This window comes from Neodiprion lecontei, chromosome 4 (assembly GCF_021901455.1).
Source record: "Neodiprion lecontei isolate iyNeoLeco1 chromosome 4, iyNeoLeco1.1, whole genome shotgun sequence".
In the NCBI taxonomy this organism is placed as follows: Eukaryota; Metazoa; Arthropoda; class Insecta; order Hymenoptera; family Diprionidae; genus Neodiprion; species Neodiprion lecontei.
Genome location: NC_060263.1, coordinates 20,146,797 through 20,164,607, shown reverse-complemented (window position 1 = coordinate 20,164,607; position 17,811 = coordinate 20,146,797). Strand labels below are relative to the sequence as shown.

Below are 17,811 nucleotides of genomic sequence, written 5' to 3'. Positions count from 1 at the left end.
ATTTTTCGGTTTTCCTATAGACTAAAAATCGAGCTCACCTTTGTACTTCGTCCCGTTGCCGTAAGTTGAACGGGAACCAGAACTCGAAGGAATTTCTGTTACGAGAAGAAAATAACAGGAGGGAAAAATAATTAACATCGTCATTATGAAGAGTAATTGTAATTAACCAGACAGGATTGAATAGAAATTTAAAAAATTGATCCATATCGATTGGGTGTAATTGATCAATTTTAACTTTGCGAGATAAAAAAGAAACGAAGCTTGAGAAAACTCACCGTAAAGTTTGATGCTTCCGTCGGTATCGCCGAGTGAATTTTTCGAAACGCATTTGTAAGCTCCGAAATCGGACGGACCCACCGATCTGATCGTCAAATTCATGTGAACCGTGTAGGCGTCCTCGAATATCGAGGGTTCGTATTTACCCCCTGAAAATAATATGTAAAGAATTTTAGGAAAAGGATGACTGTATCAAAATTAGAGAGTGAACACGAAACTCGGACTTATTTGAGTAAACTTAGGATTAATTTATTGCGGATTGTTCATTCTGCAACTGAACAATTTAGATTTCAAAAACGATTCACGAACATTATTCGACCGCATCGAAACTTGTGGGGAAAAAAAAAAACTATGTGGAGGGTATATAAAAAAATTTTAAGAAAAAATAAGAGATAAAAATTAGAGACTTTTTTACGTCAAGCTTTTTCGAATCGTGTGATAATCGTTAAACCTTGAGTTCCAATTGGCACTGTTAACGACGTCTAATAACATCTAATTATCGGTTGATACTCGCGATCACGGGGCGCATGGCAGCGGGTGTTCGAAAATTGGAAATCGAAGGGGTTGGGATTTCTGGGTAACGTTGAAAAAGCCAACCGTGTGACATGCAAAAGGAATTCTCGCGACAGCGGGTGTTGCACGATAGTAATAATAATGACAATAACAACAACAACAATAATGAAAATAGAAGCTTGAAAAGAGATATTTCTGTAACTCGGGGGTGGAAATTGAGTCGTAATATCAACGGCAATCGCGGGGGTGAAAGGGCGAAAGATGGGGTCACGTCTTGTGTGTATCACTGAATTTGACAACAGTCCGTCCCTTATTAAATATAGATCGAAAACTCCGCTACCGAGACCGTCTTCTTTCTCTCCACGGGGTGTAAATTTTTTCTGTGACTTTTCCAGCGAACGGATTATAAAAAAATTCTTCAATTTTGTATCCATTCACAATTGAAAATTCGTCATTAATAATTATGGATGTACCTCGATCACATAACTCTGGGTAAAAAAGAATATTAGCTAAAAGCGAAATCCGATTAAGTTTCATTCCAATAAGCTCTGAAATAAATTTCAAACTAATTGGACGTATTTCAACGTCTCTCATGAAATTCAATCACGCTATTGAACATAATAAAAATACCTTTTTCATTCAAAAGGCTGATTTTGTTTTATTATTCATCCACGGCAGACTTATATACCCCAAAAAAGTAATAACAATGATGATCAATTTTCTCGGGGAAATTGTTGGGGATCAATTTTCTCGAGAAAATATATATATATATATTGCATTGTACCCATGTAAAAAATATATTAGATTTCCGGACTTTTCGAAGATTATTCACGAAAGATCGCAATTCTTATTTTTTTCATATACATATAATATGTATATACTGGGGTGTTTCAGAAAAAAAACCATTTGCGGTTTTCCACCATGCCACCCCCTAAAAAGTTCGTTTAGGCTAAAAGAGAAGGTTCTGTCCAAAGATGAGCGTTCTACGTTATGTAGAAGATCGCGCTCGGTTGATTTTCCACTTTTATACATCTTTTTTAATTCATGAAGTATCGTGAATAACATTTTTCTTGTTGCTTGCATCAATCGTAATATCAATTCACGTCATAAATAAAACGTACACTTGTAATGTTAAGTCTTCGGTCCATGTTTGAAAAGTGTATCTAACGACTTTTTCATTATTAATTAAGTCTCATAAAACAGTTATAATTTAATATGAACTTTAAATTTAGAAGAATAAGATTCCCGGTTGATATATTGTTGAGTTACGGATCGTGATCCCTGGGCCGAAAATAAATGCCAGGAAAGAAATAATAATTGAAATGCTACAAGGTGCTTCTTAAGAAAATCAGAAAATCAGAAAAAAACGTGTAACCGAAAGTGACAAATTAACTGAGCGCGATCTTCCACGCAACGTAAATCGCTCATATTTTCATAGAATCTCTCTTTCAACGGAAACAAAATTTTTAGGGAATCCCGCGGTGGAAAATCGTAAGATATTTTTCTGAAACACCCCAATATATACACATATACATATTGTACGTACGTACGAGACCTGCAGAGGTAGAAGAATTTTATCGTGAAATTTTATAACCAGTTAAGGGAGTAACTGACAATAGTTCAATCAGGAAGGAAGGAGGAAGGGAGGGAAGACGGCCCTCCACCCCTAAGAGAAGGCTGGGCGACGTTCGCGTGCCGAACTCGTTTTAGCATTCAGTCGGCGACGGCTAGCTAAACGTGATATTGGCCTAGAACGACACCGAACATTCCTAACTCCCGGTTAGCGCGACCATCGCCACCCTCCACCCCGAACCCCCGATTCTCCAATTTTTCCGTCAAGGTTTAGCTGCCGCCAATTTCTTCGTCTGGATGAATTATTGATGGGTCAATGGGAGTGCCAAAGCTGCCGAGGAAAATGGAACGCAAGGAAAATACACCCGGTTTTCGCCATTTTTCTCCTTGGCTTTTATCGCCTTGTTCATGCTGTCTGACACTAGAAACAAGATTCGAAAAGCGTCGGGTGAATAGAAACTATGATCGAAATGCGAATTTCAATTTCAAAAGTTTTACGTACTGCGATAAACTGGGTGAAGATTATTTTTGAAACGTCCGTAATTAGTTCAGATATTTTTAACAGCCGTCTCATATATAAAAAAAAAAACTCTGTTATTCCACTCATTTTTTATCATCCTATCGATGAAAAGGCGATTCTATTTCATACCTAATTCGGTTGCGATTTCAGTTTCGTACAGACGATTTGCGGAGTATAACGATTTGCGAAAAAATAAACCGTATCACTCGTGAGAATTTAAAAAGCAGCATGAATTTAACTGGTGAAGAAATTGTAGAATACTCAGATTTCTTTAGTGTTGTTAATATGATGTCTTCGCAACTGAAATTCGGTGATTAAACATTTCTTCCCGTGCCCGTGTCAAAGGATTTTCTTCAGTTACGTGACTTTTTCAACCTTCGTATAAATTATTTTCAATAATTATAATACAATAATTTCTCTAATAGTAAGGTCCGCAAACTTCAAACTCCATCGAAAATAATTTTTTTTTCGTTGTGATCAAATTTTGATCAACGTAACTAATCACCATACATTTAATATGACAACGGGCTTCGAAACATTCACAGTATCTTTTACAAATATTTGTACTTTCCTCCGCCAATTAACTATATGATAAAAAAAAATGACGAAGGAAAGAAAAAAAAACGTAATAATTAAATGAACAGAAGAAATCCAACTCACTGTAGCGAGATAAAAACAAAAGAAATCAGAGACAAAATCACCACATCCATGAATAAAAAATTCTAAACGAAAACAAACGTTTAATGGGGCGAAACGGAGCACGGTGACGAATTTCGAACGTGGCAGGAATATACGAAGGCGGCGAGGGGCGTAAATTCATAAATTCGATTTACACGGCACGCTGCTGCAGTGCAGTGATAGAGGGGGAGGGGGGCTCACTTCCGTTGTAGCGGGGGTTGGGGGTCGGTTTTTACGGTGAGCGTTATCGGTTCTGATACAGATGCAAATTCGTAGCAGGAATATAATGGGGGGGCCGGGTGGGGGAAGGCGGGAACCAAAGGAGACGTCGACGACGTTTCTCAGGCAAATACGAACGCATCGGTAGCAGCAGCAGCAGCAGCATCCCTGAGGCTGCAGGGGTTGAAACCCCCCGAATCCTCATAAATGTCAGATAAAATCAAATTCCATCGCCTAAATCTCGTCTCTCTCACTCTCAATCTGTACGTGCTACGTTCGGGCAGAATCTGGCGGTGCTCTGCGTACGTTTACATGCATTATTCAGCAGCTAATTTCGGTCTCGTGTATATAAATGTATATATATATACACACACATATACATACACAACATTACATGTACATTAGGCTGTTTCGGTGAACAATAATTTGCGATTTTCCAAAATGGCACTCCCTAAAAAGTTTGTTTGGGTTAAAAGAATGGTTCTGTCAAAAGATGAGCGTTCTACGCTATGTAGAAGATCGCGCTCAGTTGATTTTCTACTTTCATACATTTTTGAAATTTTATAAAGTTTCGTGAGTAAATATTATTTTTATTGCTTACATCAATCGCGTTATCACCTTGCGTCACAAAGAAGACCCAGAATTGTAATATTAAGTCTCCGATTGATGTTTGAGAAGTGCTCCTGACGATTTGTTCATTATTAATTCAATCTTATGAAATAGTTATAATTTAATATGAACTTGTAATTTGGGAAAATGAGATTCCCGGATGATATATTACTACGTTATGGCTCGTGATCTTTGGGCTGATTATAAATCTCAGGAAAGAAATGATAATTGTATGCCACAACGTGTTTCTTTACAAATTCAAAAAAATGTGAAAAAAAGTGACAAATCAAATGAGCGCGATCTTCCACATTACGTAGCACACTAATCTTTTTACAGAATCTTTCTTTCAACCTAAACAGACCCTTTTAGGCGATGCCACGATGGAAAATTGTAAATTATTTTTTTCCGCAACACATTAATATACAAATAGATAAAAAAAAAACACTGGATAGGAAGAATGAAAGTAAAATATAAAGGAGAAAAAACAAGACACAAGAAGAGAAACACAAGGCAGAAAGGAAACGTCGTGTTATCATGAAGCAAAGAAGAAGGAAAATGCTCTGCACTACCGGTTTCGGTGCCGCGGATTCAAGTTCGCGTAATAAAAAAGCACGCATGTACGGTTGAATCCCACTGAAACCAATTATTATATCCTGCAAGCTCGAATCGCCCACAATGCTTTCTATACACAAGAGGCTTATACTTCACATTTTTTTTCTTTCGCCGGACCTCGAGGATGAATAATAAAAGATGGCATAAAATGTCCGACCTAACGATGGAACGGTGAAACTTTTTCTTCCCCTTCCGTTCATCGATTTGTAAAATGATCAACAAATTCGACATACTGTCGTAAACGTCGGATTTCACTTGTGAAAAATCTTCTTGATGAAGTATTAAAGTACAAAGTCTGCGATTTGAAATTCAGAGTTTCAAATTTTGACGATTTTTTTAATTTCACACAGCTTCGTGAAGATGAATCTGAATTTTGGCCTAAAATCAAATGAGACTACGATTTCAACGTTTCTGAGGATCAGAATTTTCTTGCTGTTTATACACGAATATCAGTCTAAAAGAAAATCGCAAAAAAATACGAACAAAGACGAATAATATTGAGAAAAAACCGGAGAGCTTGCACCGTCCAAAAACGATCAGGGGGTGAATATCGGGCTCGTGAGTTCTCCCGATAGAATGAAAGGGTTAGCAGCCCCGGAGAATGGATTAAGAAAAAAAGCGAACTAACCCTGAGGGACGATTTGGCCCTCGTCGCGAGTCCAGTAGTTGATGGATTTGGGGTAGGCCTCGGAATGGCAGCCGAGTGTCATCTGCTGGCCTTCCCTCGCTCCGACGAGTTGATTCTGAACCCAAATCATGGGCGGAACTGTAATTGGTACATAAAGAAGTTTGTTGATTAACAGCAGTGCTTGGATCATACTAAAGATAAGAACACTGTCGCGATCCTCCCCTCTTGGAACTACGACGTTGCATTATAACGTACAGTGAACGATTAGCGTTATCCTCTTGCTGACCGAGGGTGGAACTCCGTTGGACGCGATGCAGAGATAAGATCCCATGTGGAGTCGGTTCACCTTCGTGATGTTGAAGAATGGACCCTCGATGCTGGTGACTGAAACAAATCAGAAGCCCGTAAACAGCGGTGGAAAAAAGCCGGTGCACGATACGGCCATTCGAACAAACACGTTCAATGGTGGTCGGCCCAATTTTCACCATGATGAACCACTTTCGAAAAAGCCTCCAGCCTTTGACCCCCGAAATCCGCAAAGCAGCAACAGAGAAGTGAATCATCGGCAGTGCAGGGATTATTGGAGTCGATGGGCTGCGATGGGCACAGAACACGTGGCATGGTGCAGCACCCATTCGATTTTATTAATTCCAGAGTGCAGGACGAATTTTGGTATCAATGACGAACCATACCTGCGTACAGATTAATCGTACAAATGAGACCCATGCGAGGTGAATACAATACAGAGGGACAGAATCCGAGCTGTAATTTTGGTGAGTACGTGGGATCATGTGATTCGCAGGGTGTTCATCAGCCGGCCGTTATTAATCCCATCAATGGAAACTGATGATCAATCGTGATTACTGTTGGCGGTATTGCGCGCTGATCATTAGTTTTTTTTGTCGAACCGGTCGTTTTTCTGAATTTTTATTTTCCTTCCAACGGGATTCTCTGTTCTCAAACAAGCTGTTCAAATTTTTTTCTCACGTTATCATTACTATCGTTGCACAGTTTTATCATAATGAAAATCGCGACCGTTCCTGCAAGTATAATTTCAATTTTTCACGGCAGGTGGTTGGGGTGTCCGACATTGTGACCGTGACGGTGTAGAAAGCCGATAAGAGAGTACGCGGCAGGGTGGTGGCAAAGGGTGGTTTAAAAACGGTCCGCAGGTAAGACCAGAATAATCAAAGGGCCGAGAAGGACAGGAGGGTGAAAAGGGAGAAAAACTGGCCACACTCCCACCGGGCGAGGAGCTGTAGCACAAAGAAATCAAGTTACATGGTTAATTGATAACGTACGAGGCGAGGTCAGAGGGTGTTACTTGATAAATTTATATATATATATAAATATAGCCCACAAAGGATAGAATAGTTGCTCGGTAAAGCTGAGGTGAGTAAAGTAATGGCGTCAGTAAGGAAAGTACGGTTAGAAGGAAGCAAAAAAGAGAGGAAACATCTAGAAGCTGCGGGGTGAAAAAAAATAAGTTCAGGCACGGGCACAAGGTGCCGTTCAATATCGATGAATTATTCATCGTCAACTGGACGGAGACCAACGACTTAAGACTCCGATACAGTATCTCGAAGCATTGATGATGCGGTGAACAGAAATGAGAACCCGTGAATGAAGGATCAAACGGACCGCGGTGAAAATTTGCTGACCCTTTCAATTGCGTCCTGGTGATTCGATCTTATCGGTTGATTGGCACAGGAGTCGAGCAGCTCGTCAGCGTTGCGAGGATTAACACTAATCCAGGATCTTCATCCCAGTCGGGAAAAGGATGCAAATATACGTTACATGGCACCGCGTGCCGTGCCGCAGTCAGTGAACCGGATTCGGAGTCTAACTGGATGTGATTCTTACCTGTTAAACTCGCCTCCGCAAACCTCCTCCATCCATACGTATGTCTACCTAACAAAGTTTTAACCGTTTGCACGGGGCTGGATCAGCTCGTCCTTTCCGTTCCGAGAAGGACTACCGTTTACAGTGTACCTATCCTACATTAGTTTTCGAATTATCGAGTGACTCGTAACTCAAACTTCCGTTGTGGTGAAAATTCATCTAACATATCTCAGAGCTATAACCTATCCAAGCACTCGGTTTTCATCGCTAGAAGAACATTGAACGTAAAATGAAACGCTTCTTCGCTGGATTGCTTCACAGCACATCACGATTTTTTACGGTTGTAACGTGGAGTGCAATTGAGCCCCAAAATCCTAAGACACTGGTCTAGTATTTTGGAACTTTGTTTTCTAGCAACAGGAATACTCGAGTTACATCCTTCGAACTTGAAATTAGTAATACCGAGAGTGACCGGAGTCTCCAACCGTGTCAACACCTCGCACAGCATACTTACCACCATTTCCTAAAGGAATGGGATGGCTGTCCTCGCGTCTCCACGTTATAGTAGGCGTTGGTGACCCAGTAACAGCGCACCTAAGGGTAACGTTGCTTCCCTCTCGAACGACCATATCAGTGCTGGTTGGATAGTCCAGGATGTCCGGTGGAACTGCGGGGCAGAAAACGCATAGAGAATGAGTGTTTTGGACGAGAGAGAGGAAAATTCATGGTGACGGATTTCCTGATAGATGAAAAGACAGCACGGATGTGGGGGGTGATCGGGCATGAGGGATTTTTCTGCAGGGTTATTGCTGCCTAGAATAATCGGATTTGATTGAATCAAGGGACACGTGCAGGACGGTTCCGGCATTCGGCAACGATTAATGCGCGTGCCGAAGGCACAGTCAATAAACCCCGATGAAAGACCGAGCGATATCTGCCGCGTCACATCCGACGGAAGTGCAGGGGCCCCGAACAATACCGAGAGAACCCCGCTGCGCGTAACCCCGTCGTCGTCAATCCCGTCCTTACCGTCAATTACGTGCCACCCCTCCGGAGCATGACGAACAAACAGACACCCGTCATTCGGCACTCGACGACGCTTAAACGCGACGTCTCACTGCTGCCCTGATCCCCTCCTCCCGCGCGTTAGAGAAGGAGGATGATTTTATTCTGCCCCATAGCCGGAACTCGATTTGCGGTTGAGTGCCCGGATGGGTGATGCTGAATTGGCGGGTCAACCCATCCTCCGGGTTTATTCGATGCTTTTCCCTTCCTCGCGTCTCCGAGCATCAATCTTTCCCGGAGAAAGGACTCACCTTCGACCATCGTCCGGCCACTCCTCCTACCCTCCCGACGCTCACCGTCCGAAAAAGGAAAGTCGCGCACGACGCTGCTTTCACCCTTAAAATTCAACGATCCTAATCCGCGAATGATCAGTCAACCTTGTCCGGTTGGGAAATTCTAAAGGTACCCATGCACTTGGGGATTTTCATTATTAATACACGACTTTACACGGTCACTCGATAAAACATCGTCATCGATCGCCAACTTTCACCGATTTGTGAAACAAAGCAGTATCGGTCCATTTCGTCTGGTTCCAAGAACCTCAAGTTACCTGTTCTTGACAACCGTCGATACTGTCCACGGCTTTAATACGTACCTTGATATAAGATTATTATCAATTGTCAATTAGTTGCCAAACGTGTAAAATCAAGTATAAGGAAAAACGAAGCTTGTGCCGTTCCGAATATGTCAAGAAACTCTGTACTTGGGCGATTTACGGTATTCCATAACTTTACAGGGCCTCGTTCCTATTTGCCAATGTTTTGCGATTCACGTAAAACCGAGTACGATCCGGTATCGGTTCTATCTTCCGGAAACGACAGTCAAGCAGCACCCTTTCAGCCGTGAGGTGGAATCAGTGTCTTCCGACTAGTGAAATTCGAACGACAGAACACGTTTGTTGGTTCTGGGATGATAAAGGAAGAAAAGAGGGCGACGTCATTGAGTACCCAGCAATTACAAAACGCAGGGTAAATGTGCCCTCCGTGTAAAATTCGACGGCTGACACGAGTGTCAGTTTGTTCACCACTCACTCCAGTGTTTACATACCAGAGGGGGAGAATATACCGCTGGCTGCCTGCACGTCGGGAGGATAACCAGAGGGCGGATGGTCGCTGGGTTTGTCCGAGCAGTTAGGCACCCACCGGCAGGTCCGTTTAAAAGCTCGTAGTGATTAATGCGGACGGACGGATGGGTGGGTGCAGCCGGTTGGTCCGGGTGAATAAACGGCTTGCTGATGAGCCAGTAAAACAGTATTGTTAACATCCCCCGAAACGTAACCGCGCTCTGATTAAACCTGTCCGACACGCGAAAATAACCTTTCATAGTCTATCATCGAGTCGTGTGACTCGAATTCCACCCGCGCTTTGTCCGCGGGTATATCCATTGACGCGAGGTAAAGACGGGCACTTCGCGGAGTCTCTTCTCTACGTTTCCAAGACGCTTTGATTCGAGAGCTGGACTGGAGGATGATGGGACGGAGAGTCTTTGAATGCGGAATGTTCGCCGTTCGTTAACTGTCTCAGTTTCGAGTTTGAATCCGAAACTGGATCGGTAGTGAGAAAATGACTGGCAGCAGTGGATCAAGACTAGCTGCTTCAAGACACGGTGTGAAAATCTCCGGTCGTTATGTGATCTAGTTTCGAGGACATTCGGTCCGCGATATGCCGAAGTGAGCCGGAGCCTACTTTGGCCGGCAGCAGGCTCATGGGCACGAGCACCTAGTAAAACTTGGGAACTGCCATAGAAGGCACTTTGTAAGTTGTAGTCAGGGTCTGAGAAAGCTGGTTAATGGTGCCCCGCCTCCTCGGCCCACTTCCTCAGAGCCTGCGAGGCGCTTTCCTTGCTCGATTTACCCTCTTCCGACGCGTCTACATACCGAGAGTACACACAAGGGGTTTGGCCACAGAATTCGTACAGCATCGTCATCCTCGCGAAAGAGGAAGAGGAAGAGAAAGTGAGAGAGAGAGAGGCAAGCCAAGGAGAATTGTACACCGATTTACGCGATTCGCCCTCGAAAAGAGACCCGAGGAAAGGAGAAGAGGTGCGTGAGAGGAGAGACAAGGGTGTCGATAAACGAACGGAGGTAGTGGCGTCTCTAAGGGTGTCAGGGACGTAGAGTGAGATCAAAAATCCGTCGAAAAGTAAAACTGAATATAATCAATCTGAATGTATCCATAAAACAGTCTCTGTCATCCGGATGATAATTTTACAAATACTGAGTTTGAACTGTAAGCACATCATTAATAATTGATAACCTCAGAGAAATCAATTTTTCTGGGCTATTCTTTTACACGAAAACGTCATACGGCTTGACAAATTCTAACGAATGATAGCTCAATTGAATTCATAAACGATTTTTCTTCGAGTTGGTAAGAAAATCCGTTATGCACAATCGGTTATAATTTACGGAATTGATAAACTGAAATATCCACACGACCGTCCTAAATTCTTTTCAATTCCTTAATTATTTCTCATTAATACTTCTGAAAGATTTTCTTTGTATTCAAACTGTTCAAGTATTCTCACAGATTAATATATATAGAATAGGAAAAACAGGAAAATCGTGGATACGATTTTTAAAACGAGACACCCGTTGTGTTCAGAAATTCTTGACTCACGTAGGTATAATGCTCGTGATCTGAATACGTAATAGAACGGGATAACAGCTAAAATCCCGAAGCATTGTCTTTGCAGACCGAATTAAAAACAAAATGTTGTATTTCGAGGACAAACGGAGTATAGGACACAATGCTAATTTGGCAAAAATTTATCTGTAATTAATTCGACCGAATACCCGTGCAGCTATGTATGTTAAATTCTCCATTTTTCGTACTGGAATTTAACGCAAACATTTTCGTATGATATATATATTATATAAATTTTTTTTGATATATCGTAAGCTTAATTTCACCTAGCGATATAAAACGTGGCGTTGTAATGATTTCGACTAAAATACACGTTATCAGGTTCACCCTATTCCCCCGTGCTCTCGTAAACTTCACGAATCTCTCATGCTGCAAGACACTGTGGTCTGAATTAACGTAGATGTACGATACCGCGAAGAGAAAGAGAGAGAGAGAGAGAGAGAGAGAGAGAGAGAGAGAGAGAGAGAGAGAGAGAAGTTTCCCTGCAGCGATAGGGAAGGGTTTTATGTACATACCCTCACGGTTTTGCCACAGAATCCTAAGTTTTGAGCTCCACTTTAGATTATTAACGTCCGCCTACCTATACACATACTTACAATGTATACCTACATTTACACATTACTCAGACTTCGGTTTTAACCGTGAAACATGTTAATTACAATGAAAATATGATTACCGGTCTAAATTAGTAAAGTTCACGCAGCGATCATTCGGAATCATCAAAAATATGTAACACGTAAGCAATTGAAAATCAAAACTAAGAACCCGAAGAAATTATTTTGTAATTGTGTCGTGAAATATTGGCAATCTCTAATGATAAACGTTTAAAAAGCTTTCTTGGTTTTTGAAAATTCTAATTTCGCACCGTTGACGTGAAGTGACAAAAAAAAAAAAAAAAAACTAGAATAACGTAGTCTTTTCTTTCACTTGTCATTTACATATCGACGTCACCTTCCAAGTGTTATAATATAAACGATGATACTCGATCTTCGATAAAGTAATCGATGCAACTTTCTCCAACGTACAGATCAGTGATCAATAATTTTTCAATCGTTTCCAGTTGCCGGAGTTGAGTGACGTCGAAACAGCAAACTTCGAGCAATGCAGCAGCTCAGGCACAGTACCCGAAGCCAGTTTCTATCCCCGGTATGCGGAGGCTGTTTGTATCCTATCTGTAGCAATTTAATCCCAGACTCCCCCTCCGTCCCCTTCGTCCCGCTGCAGGCTACCAACGGGACTTCATTTCGCTCGCGAAATCACTTTTGTACATCTCTTTACCCGGCGAGCCTGCCTGCATCATTCTCGGCACACTGTGTCAGCCTGCAGAGGGTGGGATATACACGCTTTTCCCCTGGAGTTTACAGTTCAGTGGATCATGCGCTATGCAAACGCTCGACGAACTTCGTTCGGGGCTAATTTTATACCCAACCGGGAAATCGGAAAATCGGAGAAAATCGCCCCATACCATCACTCCAATTTATACTCGGAAAGATATCTGCCTTGGCTTCTAACTTCCATCCCCCCCGATACACTTGCGAACTCGTCGAATATCGATGCAGATTCACAAACGATGCGGTGATTATAGATTCTGCAAATCTCAGAGCATAGATTATCCACTCTGCGGAATTTAGGCGTCGTTTCGTGAGAAAAGTTATTCGAACTTGGGGTAAAAACAATAAAGATAAAACGAAAATCGAGGGATGAATTATACGGATTTTGGGTTTTGGATTTCTGACGGTGAAATTCGCACGAAGGGTTATAACGATGACGCGTTGTTATCAACGTTTTTTAATTCAGGATGAGCAGAAGTATCAAGGGGGGAAATCACCACTGTAACCAAAGTACAGCTAATCTGAACAAAAGCTACGATTTCCAAAATTCCGAATCGATCAAAACGGTATTTGACGAAATTTGAATACATTTCTTGAATTCGAAAGATTTCCCGTCCGGTTTCGCACTTTTGCTGGATTTTCAGCCAAACCAATGAACGAGCGAACGAATGAGGCTTATTTTCTTACCAACCACGTCGAGGTAACCTCTTTGGCTTTTCATCGGGTCGGTGTTTATCTGACACATGTACCAGCCTCTGTCGGTCTCCCGGACTTCTCGAATGTGAAGATACCAGATCAGATGATCGCTGTGCTTAACGTCGATCCGATGATTCTTCGTTATCACGTGACCAGCGATCGTCAGTATGGTCTGAGTGTCGACCCTTAACCAGGCCACCTGAAATCAGTGAAGAAAAAAATTTAAACATCAATCAGGAAATCTCTATTAGATAGAAAATTCAATTTCAGAGATTTCATTCATCATTTTCCAGCAGCTCAAAAAAAAAAAAATATCAAACAGAATGTCAAGGATTTCAAATGCTTTGAAAAAGATTCAGTCCTTTCAGGATTTAAGCATTGCTTACAACACGACACGCAGCTTAAACAATAATTGTCACGTTGAAAGAATTTCCAGGATGAATTGGAAACTTTGTTTATCGTTTCTTGAAAATTTACCGTCAACTACACAGAGAGACAAGGTGGTACCCGATACAAAACGGAGGAAAACAGGGGCGCCGCGTCTTTGCAGGATGTTCGAAACTTGCTCAAAGTATGATAACCGGGTATTTACGAGTGTGGTTCTTGGAGTTTGAGTGTAATTTATAGCGGGGCGTAGCAGGTTCGGGCGTTCTGGATGAATATGGCCGATGGCGTGAAATATTTTCACGATCAGAAGGCGCATGGCACGCTACATAAGGCGAAAACGTGCCAAACGCTGGTCGCCAAAATAGAGTTCCAGTCCTCATTTTTACGTCACGTAGTAAAAGGTTTTATCGTTCCGGTGTCGCGTATCTCCTGCGATACGTATACATATGTGTATGTGTAACGTACGTAACGTTTTCCTCTTCTTCCAGTTACCAAAGGTGAGATATATGCCCGAATAACCGTCGGCCTATAAATAAATAAACGGACCGGATACTTGGCTCTTTCACCTTCCGGCTTCTTGTTCAACCCTCGACTCGCCTCGAAACCACACACAAGAAGACACTCTTCAATAATATAATCGATAACGTGTTTAACACATTCACGATCCGTTATCTACACCGGCTCAAAAATCTCCAGCTTTCGTGGCTACTGTTTTCAACTGTTTCTTTTTTTCCACTAATTTTACCTATCTTTAAACATCTTTGCCGTTTATGACATTTTTTTATTTTATAAGGATGCTATAAACTGCAAGCAAATTTTACTATCGTTCACCGCTGCTCGATCAATTTTTCAAGATGTCGTTTGACTCGTGTTGGCTGCTGAAAATCATTTCTAAGCAATGTTGGTTGTTTCAATATTGCGAGCTTAACCATGTGAATAAACAGAATTACCGTTTCTGTAAATCAATAATAGTGTGTTGTTTCGTTATGGGTATATCTATGTGAGATAAAAAAATGGTAGAATGCAAGAATGAATGACAGACTTGAGAAAAAATTCCAAGATTGTTACTTACAATTAGTGACCACATAAAAAATTAACGTTGCAACGTGTGATTTGTTTTGGGAGAAATCTGAGTACTGTGTATAATTTATATTAAATCAGATGCTAATAAATATTTACATAAGTACATATTTTTATCCTCGTGAAAATTGATTGGCAGATAAAAATTAATTGATGATAATCGATATGAAAATGTGAGGGTGAGTGGAACGACTGGTAAGTAAGATTGCCAAAAATAACAAAGCTTGAGGCTTGCGTGAAAAAACGGTTTATTAAGTTTCAGGTTTGTCTAATGCGGACAGGCACTCGGACCGATTCAATTTTGACGTGATAACCGGAATAGCGGAAGTACCATTATGCCCAATGTTTGCTCCATTACATCACCGTCCGGATATTTGACAAGATTTATACCTGAAGGTGTGCGTATGTAACGTACACTTGGCAATGGTTCTATACCCGGGGCAGTGTAAGGCGTATAGCACGCAAGTCAACGTTGTTTGACTTCGAACGATCACCGAAACGGATATGTGATAGGAAAAGGTCACTCCGAGGAAATCCAAACGATAATTCCATGCACGCGTGTATGCGTGTAACCGCTAGTATTAATGCGTACCATCCGAAACGCACGTCCAGAGAAATTGAAGGGGAGAGTTGAAATAAGCTGTGAGTACCATTTTGTTTTTTTTTTTTTTTTTTTTGTCACGTGCCATTTTTCAAAATGGCAAAGCTTGAAGATTTTCGAAAAACGGCACTTGGAGCCTTCTTTAATTTACCACTGTGCACATTACAGTATACTTGAAAATGTGGCACATACAGATCCTTAAAAAAATGGCATTTAAAGCATTTTTTTAATTTTCCACTTGAAATTCCGATGTTGCAAATTAATTTATGCTGCATACACAGCCTTGAAATTATTTTAGTTTTTCAAGATCACCGATACTCATTTCAATAGAAGTTCTTGGTAACTATGGAACAGAGGAGATTTTTGAAAAATTCGTCGCGAGCCTCACCACAAAAATCCAGAGACCTGGAACTAGCTGACGCCCATATTTCGAGAGTACCTTAACCCGATAGATCTCTAAAATACAGGCGTTGAAATGCCGCAATAAAACTCTTCCCGGCGTTGAAACGCGATCTAAAAAGCCCCGCGAGACTCACCAGCAGGTTGTCAAAAAAAATATCCCACATATTCCAATTTTTCCTCAATTTACCACAGTTGATAGCTTGTTTCTTCCTCAATGTAAATTTTCATCAAGCTCTTATTTGACATCGGTAAGGAAAGCTAATACAACTTTATATAAGTTGAAATTTCACGACAAAGAAATATGTGAAACAATTTTTACTCTGCTTTAGTGATAAGAAATTATGAAGTGTAAATTCTTTAACCAGATTGAGGTAGATAACAAGCTTGAAATTCAGGGTTAACTAATCGAACCTGCAACAGGTATTTTGTGAAAACATCATCTTTGATTCAATTTTTATCCAAGCTCGCGAGCTGCAATAATTTCGATAAAAATTAGCGCCACTGTTTTTATTTTTATACAAGTTATACATTCGTTCGAAAAACTGGACAATAATTTCGGCTAGATAATCAATTCAGGCCTGCAGAGAATTTTTTAAAAAACCAAAAAAAAATGAAAAAATTTGAATTTTAAAATAAATGACCCAAGATAAAATTATACAAAAACTCGATGGTTCAAATAAGTTTCATTGTTGGTTAATAACAAGTATTCCGTTGATTTCTAAAATTGGCCCGATTGCGCCTGGATAATCAGTTCAATTTTGCAACGACAGCAATAATCTAAAAGGACTTGAAAAAATAGGACTGGAACTGTGACGATGAAATTGCACGAAAACGGTCTTCCGCCAGGGAAAAATTAAGGGTTCAAAGAGGTCTCGTCGTCGCGGACGATGCACAAACGGGACACGGAGGACGGAGTAGACGCGTCTAGGCTGAGCTATGACGGATTGGAATTTTACGATCAGTTGTACCAACCACAGGTTGGGTATTATACGTGGCCGGGTCAGCCGATCGATTTGTTCCGCTTTGATCGCCGCTTGTGCCGCATGACGAGCTGGCCTAGCCGTCGACGTCGTCTCCTAGGTATTGGAAACGGGCGACAAGCCCTGGCCGTCGTAAAAGCTGCCCACTCTTCGGTATTGCCTCCAAGGATTTCGAGATAAGCGTAGTTTATCCGACGGTACGTGCAAACCGCTATTTGCGAGCCACCGATCTTCGAGAAAATTAATGTTCAAGTGCAGATCGAGGAACGATAATGTCAGAGGTGGTAGAAATAGGTAGGATCTCTGACATCGATTCGGTATCTTTGAAAATTGCAGTTTTTTTTGGGAATTTTTGAAATAGACCGTAATCGTTGATATTATAGGTATGTGATTTTCGGAATTCTGATCATCTTGGTACGAATGGAACGCTCGAAGCATTAAATTGTCACGATGAAAGATCTGCACTTGAAAAATGAATGAATTCCGAATTTGAACCATGCACATTCTAATTCCTACTCCCATTTCTTCTCTCTCGGTTAAAATTTGACAAGTCCAGATTTTTCATAATTGTACAAGATTGACGTTTGCTGGATATTTGAATGGATTAGGGTGAAAAAGTAGAATGCATTTATGAAACAAGGGTGAGAATGTAGAATGTTTGAAAATGAAAAAAATACATTTCGTGGAAAAAAAAATATAGGTCGCATCGTAAAATAGCTAAATCGTGATGAGGTCAGATAAAAGGTTAAAGTTGATAATGGACACAAGAAATGTATAAGTATAAAAAAAAATATGAGAATTTAGGAGAAAATTATAAAAAAACAAATTACAAAATCGTTAGAATAAACGTTGAAATGTAGAAGAATACAGAAATTTTGACAATTCCATATTTTGGCTTACTTCCTTGTACCTTTCTACACTTCGACTTTTTACGTTTGAAAATGACACGTGAATGAGATTTTCGCATTCACGAACATTCGATATAATTGTGATGATTTTACTTTTTGACCCCCACTCCTCTTGATTCCGTTGAAATCGTCGAACTGTTGACAAAAATCTTAGGAATTCCGATCCCCGCGAACAAAACATCCGAAGGATCGAATAACTGTGATAAAAACTGTGTTCAAAAACTGACCAAACTCCAATCCTGAACAA

General features: G+C 40.9%; 1 protein-coding gene across 3 annotated transcripts in view; it reads right to left on the bottom strand.

Moving 5' to 3' along the window:
* The window catches only part of LOC107221577 (limbic system-associated membrane protein-like), a 111,552-nt gene that overhangs the window by 7,524 nt on the left and 86,217 nt on the right, over nucleotides 1-17,811 (bottom strand). For all 3 annotated transcript variants that reach the window (XM_046737399.1, XM_046737401.1, XM_046737400.1), the window contains exons 3-8: nucleotides 13,198-13,405; nucleotides 7,984-8,136; nucleotides 5,883-6,011; nucleotides 5,628-5,765; nucleotides 276-425; nucleotides 39-95 (exon numbers count right to left, since the gene is read on the bottom strand). In XM_046737399.1, coding sequence (XP_046593355.1) covers nucleotides 39-95; nucleotides 276-425; nucleotides 5,628-5,765; nucleotides 5,883-6,011; nucleotides 7,984-8,136; nucleotides 13,198-13,405 — 835 coding nt within the window. The remainder of the gene's footprint in view (nucleotides 1-38; nucleotides 96-275; nucleotides 426-5,627; nucleotides 5,766-5,882; nucleotides 6,012-7,983; nucleotides 8,137-13,197; nucleotides 13,406-17,811) is intronic.